Below are 14,554 nucleotides of genomic sequence, written 5' to 3' on the forward strand. Positions count from 1 at the left end.
CTTCTTTCTTTCTCTCTCAGCACTGGATGGGTGATCTTGGCATTTTCTGAGGCCGGGAACCCTAATTGAAGTGATTTGGAGAAGAAGACCATGGATTTCTTTTCAGAATGTCAATTTTGAAAATTTTGAAGCTGCATTAACACATATATATATATGGAGTTGTCAAAGTTAACTGGAAGTTCTAAACTGTTTAATTAAATTCATGTTTGCCTTGACAGAACTGAATTCTAGAACTAAACTGAGCTGGGATGCCTGGGTGGCTCAGTGGGTTGAACATCCTACTCTTGCTTTCGGCTCAGGTCATGATCTCCGGGTCCTGGTACTGAGCCCTATGTCGTCTGCTAGTGATTATCTCCCTCTGCTCCTCCCCCCAGTCCCTCTCTCTCTCTTTCTAGTTAAATAAATAAATAAAAGCTTAGGAGAAAAAAAAAAAGAACTAAACCGAGCTGCCTAAATTATGAACCTGTTAGAAATATACTATTTAAATCAACTCATTCATTCCCAAGGAGCAGATTGAAGCTTTATTCTTTTTTTTCTAGAAAATTTTTGAGTATTATTGACACACAATGTTACATTAGTTTTAGGTTTACACTATCGTGATTTGACTTTTTTATATTTTATTCTATGCTCACCACAACTGTAGCCACCATCTGTCACCATACATCACTATTGCAGTATCATCTACTATATTCCCTATGCTGTGCCCTTTATTCCCATGACTTATTCATTCCATAATGGGAAGTCTGTGTCTCCCACTCCCCTTCACCCGTTTTGCCCACGCTCCCCCCAACCCCTTCCTTTGGACAACCATCAGCGAGTTCTCTGTATTTATGGGTCTGATTCTGCTTTTTGTCTGTTTGTTTATTCATTTGTTTTCTTGATCCAATAATTCAACTACTGGGTATTTACCCAAAGAAAATGAAAACACTAATTTGAAGAGATATGTGACCCCCATATTTACTGTGGCATTATTTACAAGAGCCAAAATATGGAAGCAACTCATGTGTCCATTCATAGATGAATGGGAAGACAAAAACTGGGTATGTATGTGTGTGTGTGTGTGTGTGTATACACACATACATATATTACGCAGCTATAGAGAAGGATAAAATCATGTCATTTGCAACAATATGGATGGATCTAGAGTGTATATTGTTAAGGGAAATAAGTTAGACTAAGAAAGACAATTTCCATATGATTTCACTCATATGTGGAATCTAAAAAACAAATTTTTACTCTATTTACTATATACATTTTATTTGTTTATTTTTTTAAAGATTTTATTTATTTATTTGACAGAGATCACAAGTAGGCAGAGAGGGAGGCAGAGAGAGAGGAGGAAGCAGGTTCTCCTCTGAGCCCCTGATGCGGGGCTCGATCCCAGGACCCTGGGATCATGACCTGACCCGAAGGCAGAGTCTTAAACCCACTGATCCACCCAGGCGCCCCTACTATATACATTTTAAAGATAAGAAAAGAATCACAGTGGTACAGCTATTGCCAAATGACGCCCAATTAGTAACTGACAGAGCCAAAATTCAAGCCAGGCCAAACAGTCTTCAATCCAGGTATCACGCCACGACATCATACCCATTCCTTAGGTGAAAATCAACCACAAATATGAACTTTAAGTAATTTCATTGTTCAAAAAAAAAAAAAAGAAGAAGAAGAAGAAGAAGAAGAAATATGGGGACACCTGGGTGGCTAAGCTGGCTAACCCTCCAGCTCTTGATTTCGGCTCAGGTCATGATCTCATAGTTGTGGGATTGAGCCCCACATCAGCTCCATGCTCAGCGCAGAATTTGCTTGTTCCTCTCCCTCTGCTCTTCCCCCAGCTCATGCTCTCTTTTTCTTTCAAATAAATAAACAAATAAATAAAATATTTTAAAAAACAATAAAGAATATGATGTACAAGTAACATTGTAGTTTCTGGAGTTATGAAGCCTGCATATGGGTATCAGCTGGGCCATGGGCCTACTGTGCAACCTTAGGCAAATTACCTAAAATCACTAAGGCTTGGTTTCTACATGTATGAAAAGGAGACCCATGTTAATGAGTCCTGAATTATCAGGATTAAATGAAGTAATCTCATACTATATTCAAATCAGGACTTAACATGCAAGAAATTCTCAGGAAACAGCAGAAATTACTATTTAGGGACAGAAAGGAAAATATTAAACACCTCTGTAGAACCTCCAGTATTCTAATTTATGGCATATGACGGAAGTTTTTCCTGAACCCTGTCCTTGGACATTCTGAGATGCTGTGAGATCCAATGAGATGCTGTGAGATCCAATCATAAATCAGAGTTAGAATTCTCCTCTTTGTTGTTCATTTGTTCATTCTAATGGTCACAAGGGTCAGCTCTTCCAGTTCCTAGTCTTCTATTTCCGTGAGGGTATTGACTCGGATTATGTAGGCAGATCAGTTTTACAGGAAAACCCAAACTATAAAGAGTAAGGTGAACCAGAAGAACTATGGCCACATTTTCTCAAATCAGATTCAGCTGTGAGGTGTCTTGGCCACTGGGAAAGCACCGGACTGATAAGAGGTCCTGGTCTCATGATCAATGTGAATGCCCCCCCCACCCCCTCAAAAATGTGTTGCTTCAGCACTTAAGCCAGATGAAGGGTTGAGGCACTTCTACCATCAGATGGTTAAAAAGAAAAGACTACTTGGAGAGGGTGGTAGAGAGCAAAGTTTGGGGCAAGTGGAATTGAGCTTTAGAAACACCAAGTCAGAGCAGAGAACTGGCAAAACAGGAGTAACAAAGCATTGTGTATCTATGTCTAGCACTACCCTCGGTCCTCTGGATTATTTTTTGCATACAGTGCTTAAACGTTTTGCACATCACTGTGACTCTTTTAGACTCCTCCTTCTGCATTGCACTGTAATTTGTAAAGCTGGGTGTTGCCAAGGAGTTCAAATTCAAAATCTATTCTAATCACTTGGATGCATCAGATTAAAACATATAGGAACCTCGTGTATTTTTTTTTTTCACAATTCTTCATTATATTCCAGGGGAGCATTCAAAATGAAAGGGATGTGGGACCTAGAGTCATTTGGACAGACAGACTGTCAGCCATATTTTATTTGAAAGGGGTCTGTCTTCATCATTAAGAAAATATTTTCCTCTATTTATTCATGGTTTTAATTCAACAAACATTTGTTCCATGTCTATTGTGTTCTGGATGCTTTTCTGGGTACAGAAAAGACAATGGTGAATTCTAGAGTTGGTGACTTTGCCCTCCACAGTCCAGAGTTTCATGTTATGTAACATTTTAAATACGTGGTTGGAGAGTTTGAGGTACCATTTTCTCCACGTGTAATCCTCATTGTTTTGTGGAAGCAAAGCAAAATAGTCGTTCTTTGTGTTTAAGTATTTGGTTTTTTGTTCAATTTCTTTACTAACAAGTGTGAGAATTTTATCAACTATGCAGGATCATGACAGAGAGAAGTACTGGTTCCTTCACATTATCTATACTATCAAGTGTGGATACTTACATGGAAGTGGGAAAGGAAATTTCTCATTTTGGTGGCCTAAAAGAAGCCCACGTCAGGGATTTGGACCGTGTCGATAAGACAATATGTACCTGACACTTCATCCAAGTACACATACCTTCTTGACATCAGTCTACCATTGGTCAAACCTCACATGCCTGGTTTCCCACCAGTTCCAAATGAAAATAGAAGTTGTGGTAGACCATTTCACTCTCTTCTATCTTAGAGGTATCAGAAAAAGCCAATTTGTCAAATGACTGGTTAATGACTTAGACTTACTGTGCAGTTTTTATTTCATTTTTGTAAGAGAATATTGTATCAGGAAATGTTCAGATAATCTTTGACCCAGCTTCTTGCAGCTATAGATGGGGTCTGGTGGGGGGGGGGGGCGGGAAGAGATCCCTCTATTTGCTGAAGAAAAGGTGGGAGTGGAATCAGCATATAGCATGAACTCAGCTGCCCACATCAAAGAGTTCAAGGCCTGAAGAACAGAGTGGGGATATTGATGGGCTTTGGCCAATGAACAATCATGATCTATCCTACAGCAGTGAACTATTTTGGTTACAATCCTTCAGTTTGCTGGAGATGACACAGTGTAGCATCTAAATCTTTTAAATGGGTCTTTTCCTATACCAGCATGTCCCAATGTTCATAGTCCATTGGGGCTATTAGGGCACTGAGTGCCCATAACTGGGTGACAATTTCAGGGGGTATAAAAATCGGTTAGCTAAAATTAGATAATTTTCAGAATTTTTTCTCCTCATGGTAAATAATATTTTGCTTTAAGTGAATAATGTTGTAAAGAAGATTCCGAAGGCGGAAAATCTTTGATTATCATATATGTATTCCCCGCACAATAAATATGCTCATACTCTGCTCATCAAAACCCACCTTTAAATTATTTGAATCTAAATTAATTTTCCTAAGTAATATGCGGCCACAGCTAAAACTTATAAGGCTATTCAGAACTATTAAGTCAATGATTAAGAATACATCAGCACCCCCCAAAACTAACTGAGTACAGGTCTTTCAGATTTGTATACAGCTTCCAGGAATATAAAAGCTTAAGCAAATCTAACATTTAAATGGTGATTTCTCATTCTCTGAATATTTTAAGGAAATAGGTAAGCAGCCTGTTGATCGTTTGGACTGCTCAAATAAAGGATTTATAGTGAAAGAATCCATGGAATATCAACAAAGGTTTTGCTCAGAGGGTTATGAGGAGTGCTGCAAGGCCACAGGAAGCAAAATCCCTGACAGATATAGATGGTCTTCATAGATTTTCTTCATAGCAATGCCTATAGATGGCCATCTATAAAAGTTTGGTCAAAACGTAAGTTTTTTAAAAGAGGCTCTGGAAAAGAGGAGTTCCCTTGATCCCACCAGAAACATGAACTGAAAATTAAAATTTCTCAAAGTAAAACAGAGTAAAACAAAATGGCCAACTAGTTAGTATCTAAAGATAACACCAGCTGAGAGAAAAGACCAGTAAAATAAAATAAAAGATGTCTTGTATAGATCTTGATGCTATCCATATCAAATGAGTTCTACATGGCTGTGATGAGGAGTTCAATGAAAACAATTCCAGGGGCGCCTGGGTGGCTCAGTGGGTTAAGCCTCTGCCTTCGGCTCAGGTCATGATCTCAGGGTCCTGGGATCAAGCCCTGCATTGGGCTCTCTACTCAGCGGGGAGCCTGCTTCTCCCTTTCTCTCTGCCTGCCTCTCTGCCTACTTGTGATTTCTCTCTCTGTCATATAAATAAATAAAACCTTTAAAAAAAAAAAGAAAGAAAAGAAAACAATTCCAACTTCATAAATTAGAAGTAAATAGTTAAACATTTCTGAATGAGGAAGGATTTTTTTTTTAAATTGAAGATCTATTTAAATAAGTCTAATTATCAAAAGGCTTTACTGTATATGAATTATAATACCTATTTTTCTAAGTAATCTTTACATCCAATGTGGGGCTTAAACTCACAACCCCAAGATAAGAGTTACATGCTCTACCAGCTGAACCAGCCAGGCACCCCTATAATATCTGTTTTCCTAAAAAATCAAAAATACACTTAAAAGTTAATTGTCAAATGGAGAAAACATCCATTAAAACATGACAGAAGGGTTACTACTAAAATACATATAAAACCCCTATAACTCAGTAAGAAACACATTTAAATACTCATAGAAAGAAAGCCAAAGGGACATTTAGAAGGCAATTCACAAAGAGGAAATACAAATGAGTGAGTGATAAGCATACTAAGAACATCCAGTAACTAGAAACAAAGGAATGCACCTTTAGAAAAGGATGAGATCCCATTTCTTCTATGAGATTTAAAAGAAAAGTTATCACATGATGTGAACATGAGTTGGTCAGATCCCCCATTCACTTCTATAGAAGTATAAATCCAGCTTCTCTAAAACACAATTTTGCAATATTATCTAATGTCTTAGAAACATCATATTGTCTGAAACAGTATTTCTGGGTCTCTAGGATACTCCTCAAAAATAATCTAAAATGCAAACAAGACCCTGAGTCTCAAGACGTTCATCAGAATTATTTATAAAATGCACAAAAAAGAGAAACAATCTATTATCGAGGAATAAAGAAATATTGAAATATTTTATACTGCTTCTCTGGTATAAAATAGTGTGAGGGCATTAAATGCTCCTGAAGTAAGTAAAGAATATGCAAGTATTGATCATACAATATTATTAAGTTTAAAATCAACATATGAAGTTATTCTTACAGAATAATTATAATTTTGTAAAAATAAATACACATGGGGAAAAATCGGAATAAATTTATCAAATGATTAACAATGCTTTGTCTAGATGATGACATTATTTGTGTTTTTAAATTGATTTTTTGATTTTTTGACTCTCTTCTGTAGTTTCCCTTTTTTTCCTAAATAACATATTCTTCCTGTATTAAGGAAAGAACATTTAAAAGAGTAATGCTTTTTTTTTAAGCTATAAAATTCAGTTCAGATAATTACACTCAGGTTAAGAACTTCCTCACACAGGTCAACGTTCCTACTAGAACTATGGGAAGTGAGAATTTTTCTAGTAGAAACCCTTCAGCAATAAATTACTCAGGCTCTTGGAGGAATAAGATCCAATCAGTCAATGTAGAGCTTCCGGGGCCCAGAGCTAGACAAAATTCTCTGTTAACAGCCTGCAGAGCAGACTTGATCTCCTTTGTGTTCCTATAATACTAGCCCATGTTATCACATGTTTTGACAGGACTGATCCAAAAGCCCAGGAGACTTCGGATTGTTGCCTTTATATTTGGACTAAGAATGCTAACCTAAATCAGTCAACACACACAAATCCATACTGGCATCTTTCACAAAGATGAGTTCTTAGGATTTCTGTACTCTTTGCCTACTTTTATGCCAGAGCAAACCCCACGTCACTGACCAGATGCCTCTGTTGGTAGTAGTGTTTGCTGTAGAGAACAGAGGCACTCAGCTCACCATTTAAGAGAGTGATGTGCAAATATCAGTAAAGAGATCATTCAGCTGACATATTAGGATGACTTTATGCATACAAAAAATACAGGTATTTTCCCTGTGGGAGATTACTTTATCTCTATCATTACCTAAAGACATTTGAAGAGCATCTGCTTCTAAAACACTAGCAAAACCTAGGGGTTACTGAGCATTTCTAGTTCTGATTGGACAGTATAACCATGGAAAACAGTGAAGGGCTATGTTGAGAGAGTGCACAAAACTTGTTTATCCCTCCTGGACTTTTTCAGGCTCATTCTTTATGATGTATGGACACTTCATCTGTCTTTACTTTTCCCTAATCATTTTTCCATCCATGACAGAGCTTCTCACTCCTCCTATCCACGCTTTCTTGTGGGGTAATCCTTCTGTTGTATTTTAAAGCAAACCATCATTTATTCCAGGTAGCAAAATATTAAATCCTAGTTATTTGGTGCATAAATTCTATGCTTCCTTTTTCATACTTTACAAGTAATCTTGATAATAAAAATGTGAACCTTGGACAAAGAAATGCATGGTTGCAAACACTCACCTTATTTTAAGTGAGAAGAGATGTACTGATGTTGTAATAAATGGTATATAACATTATCTGATAATTTTTTAATCCTTTGGAAGTCTAAGCTTCCAAAATTGTACCTAATGTACAATTTTATTTCTTTAGCTTCCCAAGGAACCCTAGTCATTTTAAATAATAGAGTCATGCTTCATGTAGAGCCTCTTATAAGATCTACACATATGTGTCATCCTTACCATGTTCCACAAGAACATGTCTGAAATCTAGCAAATGAACATCTTTGCCTAGAGGGCCACAGGACAAGTTAGTGGTCAAATGAAAACTGAATGATCAGGAAAGTCTTTCCTTCCTTCCCCAAGAAAGCAATTGTAACTTCACTGCAGCTGTGTTATTGGTCTAAAGAAGGAAGAATTGAGGAGTGTGCTCACCTCCCATTTCGCAGAAAATTATAGTGGCTATCATATGCAAACTCCCTCAGTGCCCTGCCACAAACCTCCATGCTTTTGCCTCAACCTTATCTCTTTCCTTATCACCTCAAGGGACAGAATTTTTTCCCCTAAATCCTGGGTTTGTCTCCATATGTTCTCTCCCTCATGTCTTCAAAGACCTCCTTGTTCATTTATACTCACTTGGTTAACCATTTACAGTGTTTTTCTCCATTTTAGAATTTTCATATGCATACAAATATATTCAAAACAAACCCATGCTTAAAAACCACTATTTTTAAAAAGATTTTATTTACTTAATTTAGAGAGAGAGAAAAAGAGAGAGAGAGCATCCGCGTGCAGTGGGGGCAAGAGCAGAGTCAAAGGGAGAGAGAACCTGAAGGAGACTGCATACTTGCCATGGAGCCCCAAGTGGGGCTCTATCCCAGATGGTGAGATCATGACCTGAACTGAATCCAAGAGTCAGACACCTAACAGTCTGAGCCACCCAGGCACTCTTAAACACTCTTTTTTAAAAAATACTTTTTATAGGCATTTTCCATTTATAGCATAGCTTTGGGTATAAAAAAGTCAGTAAGTCCTAACTCTATGTCCTTATCCTTCTCTCATTCCCTTGCAACTGAACCTCTTACTCAACAAATCAATGAAACTCAAGACTTCTTCCACATGAATTAACTGTCTCTGTAGTTTTTCCTGAGCTCTAGACTCATCTATCCACTTTCTTATGGTGTTTTTTCCCTTGACAATATCAAAGATATCTTATGGTCAATAGGAATGAAAATTTAACTCATTAACTATTTCTTCTAAATATTTATTCTCACTATGTAGCCACCAAAAGAAATGAAATCTTGCCATTTGCAATGACATGGATGGAACTAGAGGGTATTATATTGAGTGAAATAAGTCAATCAGAGAAAGACAATTATCATATGATCTCTCTGATATGAAGAATTTGAGAGTCAGTTTGGGGGGTTGAAGGGTAGGGAAGGAAAAAATGAAATGGGAGGGACACAAACCGTAAGAGACTCTCAATCTCACAAAACAAACTGAGGGTTGCTGGGAGTAGGGGGTAGGGAGAGGGTGGTTGGGTTATGGACATTGGGGAGGGTATGTGCTATGGTGAGTGCTGTGAAGTGTGTAAACCTTGCAATTCACAGACCTGTACCCCTGGGGCTAATAATATATAATATGTTAATAAAAAATAAAAAATTTTAAAAAAAGAAAGAACCAGATAAAAATTATTTCTACATTTGTTATAAATCATTGTCAATGCCATCTTAAAAAGTCTTATATAAGAAACTTCTCTTATAATTTACTGCCAAAAAATATGACTTTTGTAAAAATGTAACTTTCTTCTCTGTTACACGTAATCGATGTATTTCCTTTTTTGCCATTCCTTTACAGGAGCTCAAAATTTTAAATGCATACAAGTTACAAAGTTAATATTATTCTTCTTTAAAGAAGCAAATAACAGTAGAAATGTTGTTTATAAGAAATGATTTTGCAGTATTTTTCACAATGTTAACAAAGCAAACCTAATGATATATTAGAAGTTAATAAATCTTTCTTGATTGTATTAAAAAAAATAAATGTTTGTTCTCCATGTAATCTCTGTCTATGATAATGGTACTACCATCCACCCATGGATGCCCCATTCCAAAACTTAAGGTTATACTAAATGTCATTCTTCCTTCACCTTCAATTTCCAACAAGCCCAAAAGTTCTACGTATGTCAACTATCTCTTCAATATGCCATAACTGTCCATTTCCTGTGTCCTTCTCTTTAGTGAAGGCACTTGACATGCTGCCTAGACTATCGAAATGGCTTCGTAACTAGATTTCCCTGCTTTCAACCTGACCACTATTAAACACACTCTCCCTTCTGTCAGTAGAGTGATCTTCCTAAAATTAAAGTTATTGAAAATCTTTCAATTATTTCACTTTACCAACAAATTCAAGCTCCACAACATGATATCAAGACGTTTATTATCTAGTCCTTGACTACACTTCTAATCGTATCTTAGTCAACTGCCATTGCCCCATATCCTATCCTCCAGCCATATTAAAATATTTTTGAGTGGCCAAATATGTCATAATTTCTCAGGATCATATGGTTTCATGCACCTTCCCTTTGCCCAGGAACATTCTTCCCTCTGTTTTTCTTCCACTGAGATTATATTAAAACTTTGAAAATTACTCAAGGGCTGTATTTCAACTGATGTGTTTGGATGCTACCCCAATCCTCCTCCAGACCTGCATTGATTCCTTTTCTCTATGCTCTTAGAGACTTTTGTGTTGACCTCTTCCTAGCACTTCTTTTTTATTATGGTAAGAACAGTTAAAATCTATTCTTTTAACAATTCTTTAAGTAAATAATAGAGTACTATAAATTACAGGCATGATGTTGTACAGCAGATCTCAGAACTCAATCATCTGGCATAATTGAAACTATGTCTGTTGAAAAGCTATTGTCTATTTCCCCCTTCCCTCAGACCCTGACAAGCACCATTCCACACTATGCTTCTATGACTTTGACTATTTTAGATACTTCATGTAAGTTGAAACATGGAGTGTTTGTCCTTCTGTAACTGGTTTAATTCATTTAGCATAATGCCCCCAACGTTTATGCTGTCACATATTGCAAGACGTCCTTCTTTTTCAAACCTGAATAATATTCCATCATGTGTGTCTACCACGTTTTCTTTATCCATTCATCTGTTGATGAACATTTAGGTTGTTTCTACATCTTGGCTATTGTGAATAATGCTGTAATCAACATGGGAATGCTCATGTCTCTTTGAAATCCTGATTTTGAGTAAATTTCTAGAAGTGGAATTGTTGGATTATATTACAGATCTACAGTACTTAAAACAGTATGTTGTTGGCAATAAATACAGACAAACAGACCAACAGAATAGACTAGAAAGCCCAGAAAGAAATCCATGCATATACAGTCAATCGATCTTCAACAAGGGTGCCAAAAATATAAAATGGAAAAAGGATGGTCTTTTCAACAAATGGTGCTGAGAAAACTGGATATCCACATGCAAAGGAATGAAAATAAGCCCTTAAAGCACACACAAAAATCAATGCAAAGTGGATTAAAGACTTAAATATAAGACCTGAAACTGTAAAAATTCTATTAAAAAACACAAGGAGACAGTTTCAAGACATTGGTTTTGCCAATGACTTCATGGATACTCATATCCATGGCTTTTAGAAATACCAGCAACAAAAGCAAAACTGAACAAATGGGACTATTTCAAACTCAAAAGCTTCTGCAAAGCAAAGGGAACTATCAACAGAGTGAAAAGTCTTCCTAGCACTTTTTATACTGCCTAGAATTTGTTACTTTTCTCATTTTTCCTCACACACACACACCTTGCTTGCTAAATGAGTGACCTGGAAAACCAAACCCTACAATATTCAGGATAAAAGCTGAAGGATGATTCTTCTTTTAATGATTATGGCAGGAGTGGGAAGAATGGGAAGAAAGTGGATTAGAAGGAAGAGAGAAAAATAATTTTACATAAGCTTCCTGGGAAATTTATCAGGATATTATTGGATATCAAGGGATTAACAACTCCTTGTTTCTTGTTGGCCGCTAGTTTGAAGAAACCGGTATAATGCTTTACAGAAAAATTTCTCTATTATAGAGAAAATATTTCCCCAAAAGTTGATTAATTTCTCAGCCAGTCTTCATGATAGATGTTACAAATAACCAAGCATTTCTTTCTCTTTCTTTTATTATTATTATTATTATTATTAGGATTCTATTTATGTATCTGAGAGAGAGAGAGAGAACACATGAGACAGCAAGAATGGGGCAGGGAGGGGCAGAGGGAGAGGGATAAGCAGGCTCCCTGCTGAGCAATGAGGAGCCCAGGACCTGAGCAATCCCAGGGCCCTGGGATCATGACCTGAGATGAAAGCAGACACATAACCAACTGAGCCACCCAGGTGCCCCAACAAGGACATTTCTATCTTAGACATGTAGATGTGTTTCTAACTTCTCTTCTTTAACCATATTCTCACAACCTAACTGCACAACAAGACTGGAGGCTGAACACACTTAAGAACCAAAAGGATTGAAACACCTTACCTGAGACAACACAAATAGAAAATTAAAGAAGAAATGATGAACAGGAGGATGTAAATGAGCACTGTGAGCATTACACCAAGAATTCCCGAATGCTCGGTTCTCACAAATACCCAGTACAGCTTTGCTGCGTCAGCTACAGGAGTCTTGTCATTATGTGTAAGCCGCTGAGGAAAGAAAACACAAATGTAAGAAATAGGATGGAAATACCGTTCATCGAGTTAGATGAATTTAAATACATAAAAACCATATGATACCATAATTTGTTTTTAAATTAAATTCTCAAAGTACTAAAGATCACCAGATCTTCAGCTATATAAAGGAAAAGAAACAGACTGGGTTTCCATAGCTGGTTTACCAGGTTGTTTTGTGTGTGTGTGTGTGTGTGTGTGTGTGTGTGTGTGTGTGTTTTCTCATTTTCCCTATAAGCTTTTAAATGTGTATACTCTACATGTAATTCATAAAGTAAAAGCCATGTATTATTTACGTACTATTAACTTCTGAATTTAATGAGCACAAGAGATAAAGAAATTAAATATGATGGTGGAAAGATCTTTTTCTCTCTGAAGCAGATTTGAAAGGAATTTAATTGTACTATGCATAAAATAGTTAGCTTATTTTAGAAAATTATAAAAAAAAGTTATCAGTCTATTTAATGTGAGCTTGAAAACCAAAGTTTACATTACGTCAATTTAACAATAAGTACTTCTTTTAGACAAGGGACAACACATTCTATATTGAGTTAGAAATAAATACAAGGCAATGAGGTCTTTAAAAACTAGTGTTTAATGTTAAGGACCTAGAACATTGACACTTGATATCTTTGACCTCTGAATTTTATAAAACATAAATGCTCTGTAATTATGACTCTTATGGTATTAGGTGGAAGTAATATGTAATATAAATGTAAATAAAGTGTATTTTCTTCAGTGTAAGAAAGAAGGAAGAATTTCTTTAGTTTTTAAACTGACAATTATATAAATAAGTATAGCTTAAATGGACATGTTCAGAACTAATCCATATCACATATGTACAAATAAAAACAGAAACTCAGGTTAATCTATATTTTCCTTACATCAGAATATCCTTTAACACTTGGACAATGACTCAAAGTCAGATATTCTGACTCTCAACTGATGTTTCTTTCACCGCTACACCAAAATTTCGATTTTATATTCTGTATTTGTTAATGGGTCAACCTTGAGGAATGTGAATCTGTTGCTTGGACTTCAAGCAGAAGATCTGTAAGTGTTGTCATACATTTCTCCTATTCTAGATCTTCCCCTTCTGCTATTTCTTTTTTTTTTTTTTAAAGATTTTATTTATTTATTTGACAGACAGAGATCACAAGTAGGCAGAGAGGCAGGCAGAGAGAGAGGAAGGGAAGCATGCTCCCCGCCGAGCAGAGAGCCCGACACGGGGCTCGATCCCAGGACCCCAAGATCACGACCCGAGCCGAAGGCAGAGGCCTCAACCCACTGAGCCACCCAGGCACCCCCCTTCTGCTATTTCTTAAAGGCAAAGAAACAGATGTGGATTCACTGACAACACATACTAAAATTGATACATACATAATGCCAATAATGTAATCTAATCAGCAGATGCTAATCATTCACTTGGTCCACACACATTTTGTGAATGTCCACGATGTGTCATTAAGCTCTGAAGATAGAAGAGTGAATAAAATTAGACAAAAGCCCTATGTTCTTGGAGTTTACATTTAGTTGGGGTGGAGGTGGTGGATAAACATGTAAGCAAGATTAAGTTATTAGTATGGTAGATTAGAAGATGGCATTTTGAAGAAAAACATGAAGCAGAAAAAAGTACAGGAGGGATAGAGGTGTATTACTATATACCGTGATCAGAAAAGGTATCATTTGAACAAAGACTTGAAAGATATAAGGGAATAGGTGATATGCCTACCAGATGGCATTCATCACATACTGCCCATACTTTGTCTTGTGTGTGTGATTCTCTACCTAGACTGGAAGTTCCTGCCTGGATCATGGGCAATGACTCTTACATCCTATATTGTACACAGAGTGTAAGTACCATCACTTCATTATAATCCTCAACCTTGTTCCTTTCAGTTTATATGTATGATGCTTTAGATTTTTCAATTTTTCAATCATTTTCCAATATTCAGTATTCAATAATATTTAATATTTTTCAATATTTCAATATTTCCTTAGATATTTCAATATTTCCAATTGGTTGTCCCAACAATACTGTGAAATGAGTAAGGTACGTGTTATTATTTGTAGGTATTATTACTTTTTGGTGGTACATATGAAGAAGTTGAAGACTGACTTACCCAGAATCATATAGCTGAGAAATGGCAGAGCTGAGACCAGAACACACTTTCCCTGACTCCAAGTCAATGCTCTTTCCATTAATCCATTATAATGTCTAACGGATTTTCAAGAATGATTTGCTGAATGAAGACACTTGTATTCTACCCTTGTTTGATCTTTGTTCTTATCCTTATC

At 36.5% G+C, this 14,554-nt stretch overlaps 1 protein-coding gene across 1 annotated transcript in view; it reads right to left on the minus strand.

Moving 5' to 3' along the window:
• Positions 1–14,554, minus strand: part of LOC111156682 — a 181,648-nt gene that overhangs the window by 5,673 nt on the left and 161,421 nt on the right. Inside the window, exon 11 of the mRNA XM_022517711.1 lies at positions 12,069–12,232. Within this exon, the coding sequence (XP_022373419.1) occupies positions 12,069–12,232 (164 nt within the window). The remainder of the gene's footprint in view (positions 1–12,068; positions 12,233–14,554) is intronic.

The sequence above is a fragment of the Enhydra lutris genome, unplaced genomic scaffold (genome assembly GCF_002288905.1).
Source record: "Enhydra lutris kenyoni isolate GAN:26980312 unplaced genomic scaffold, ASM228890v2 scaffoldscaffold48, whole genome shotgun sequence".
Lineage (NCBI taxonomy): Eukaryota > Metazoa > Chordata > Mammalia > Carnivora > Mustelidae > Enhydra > Enhydra lutris.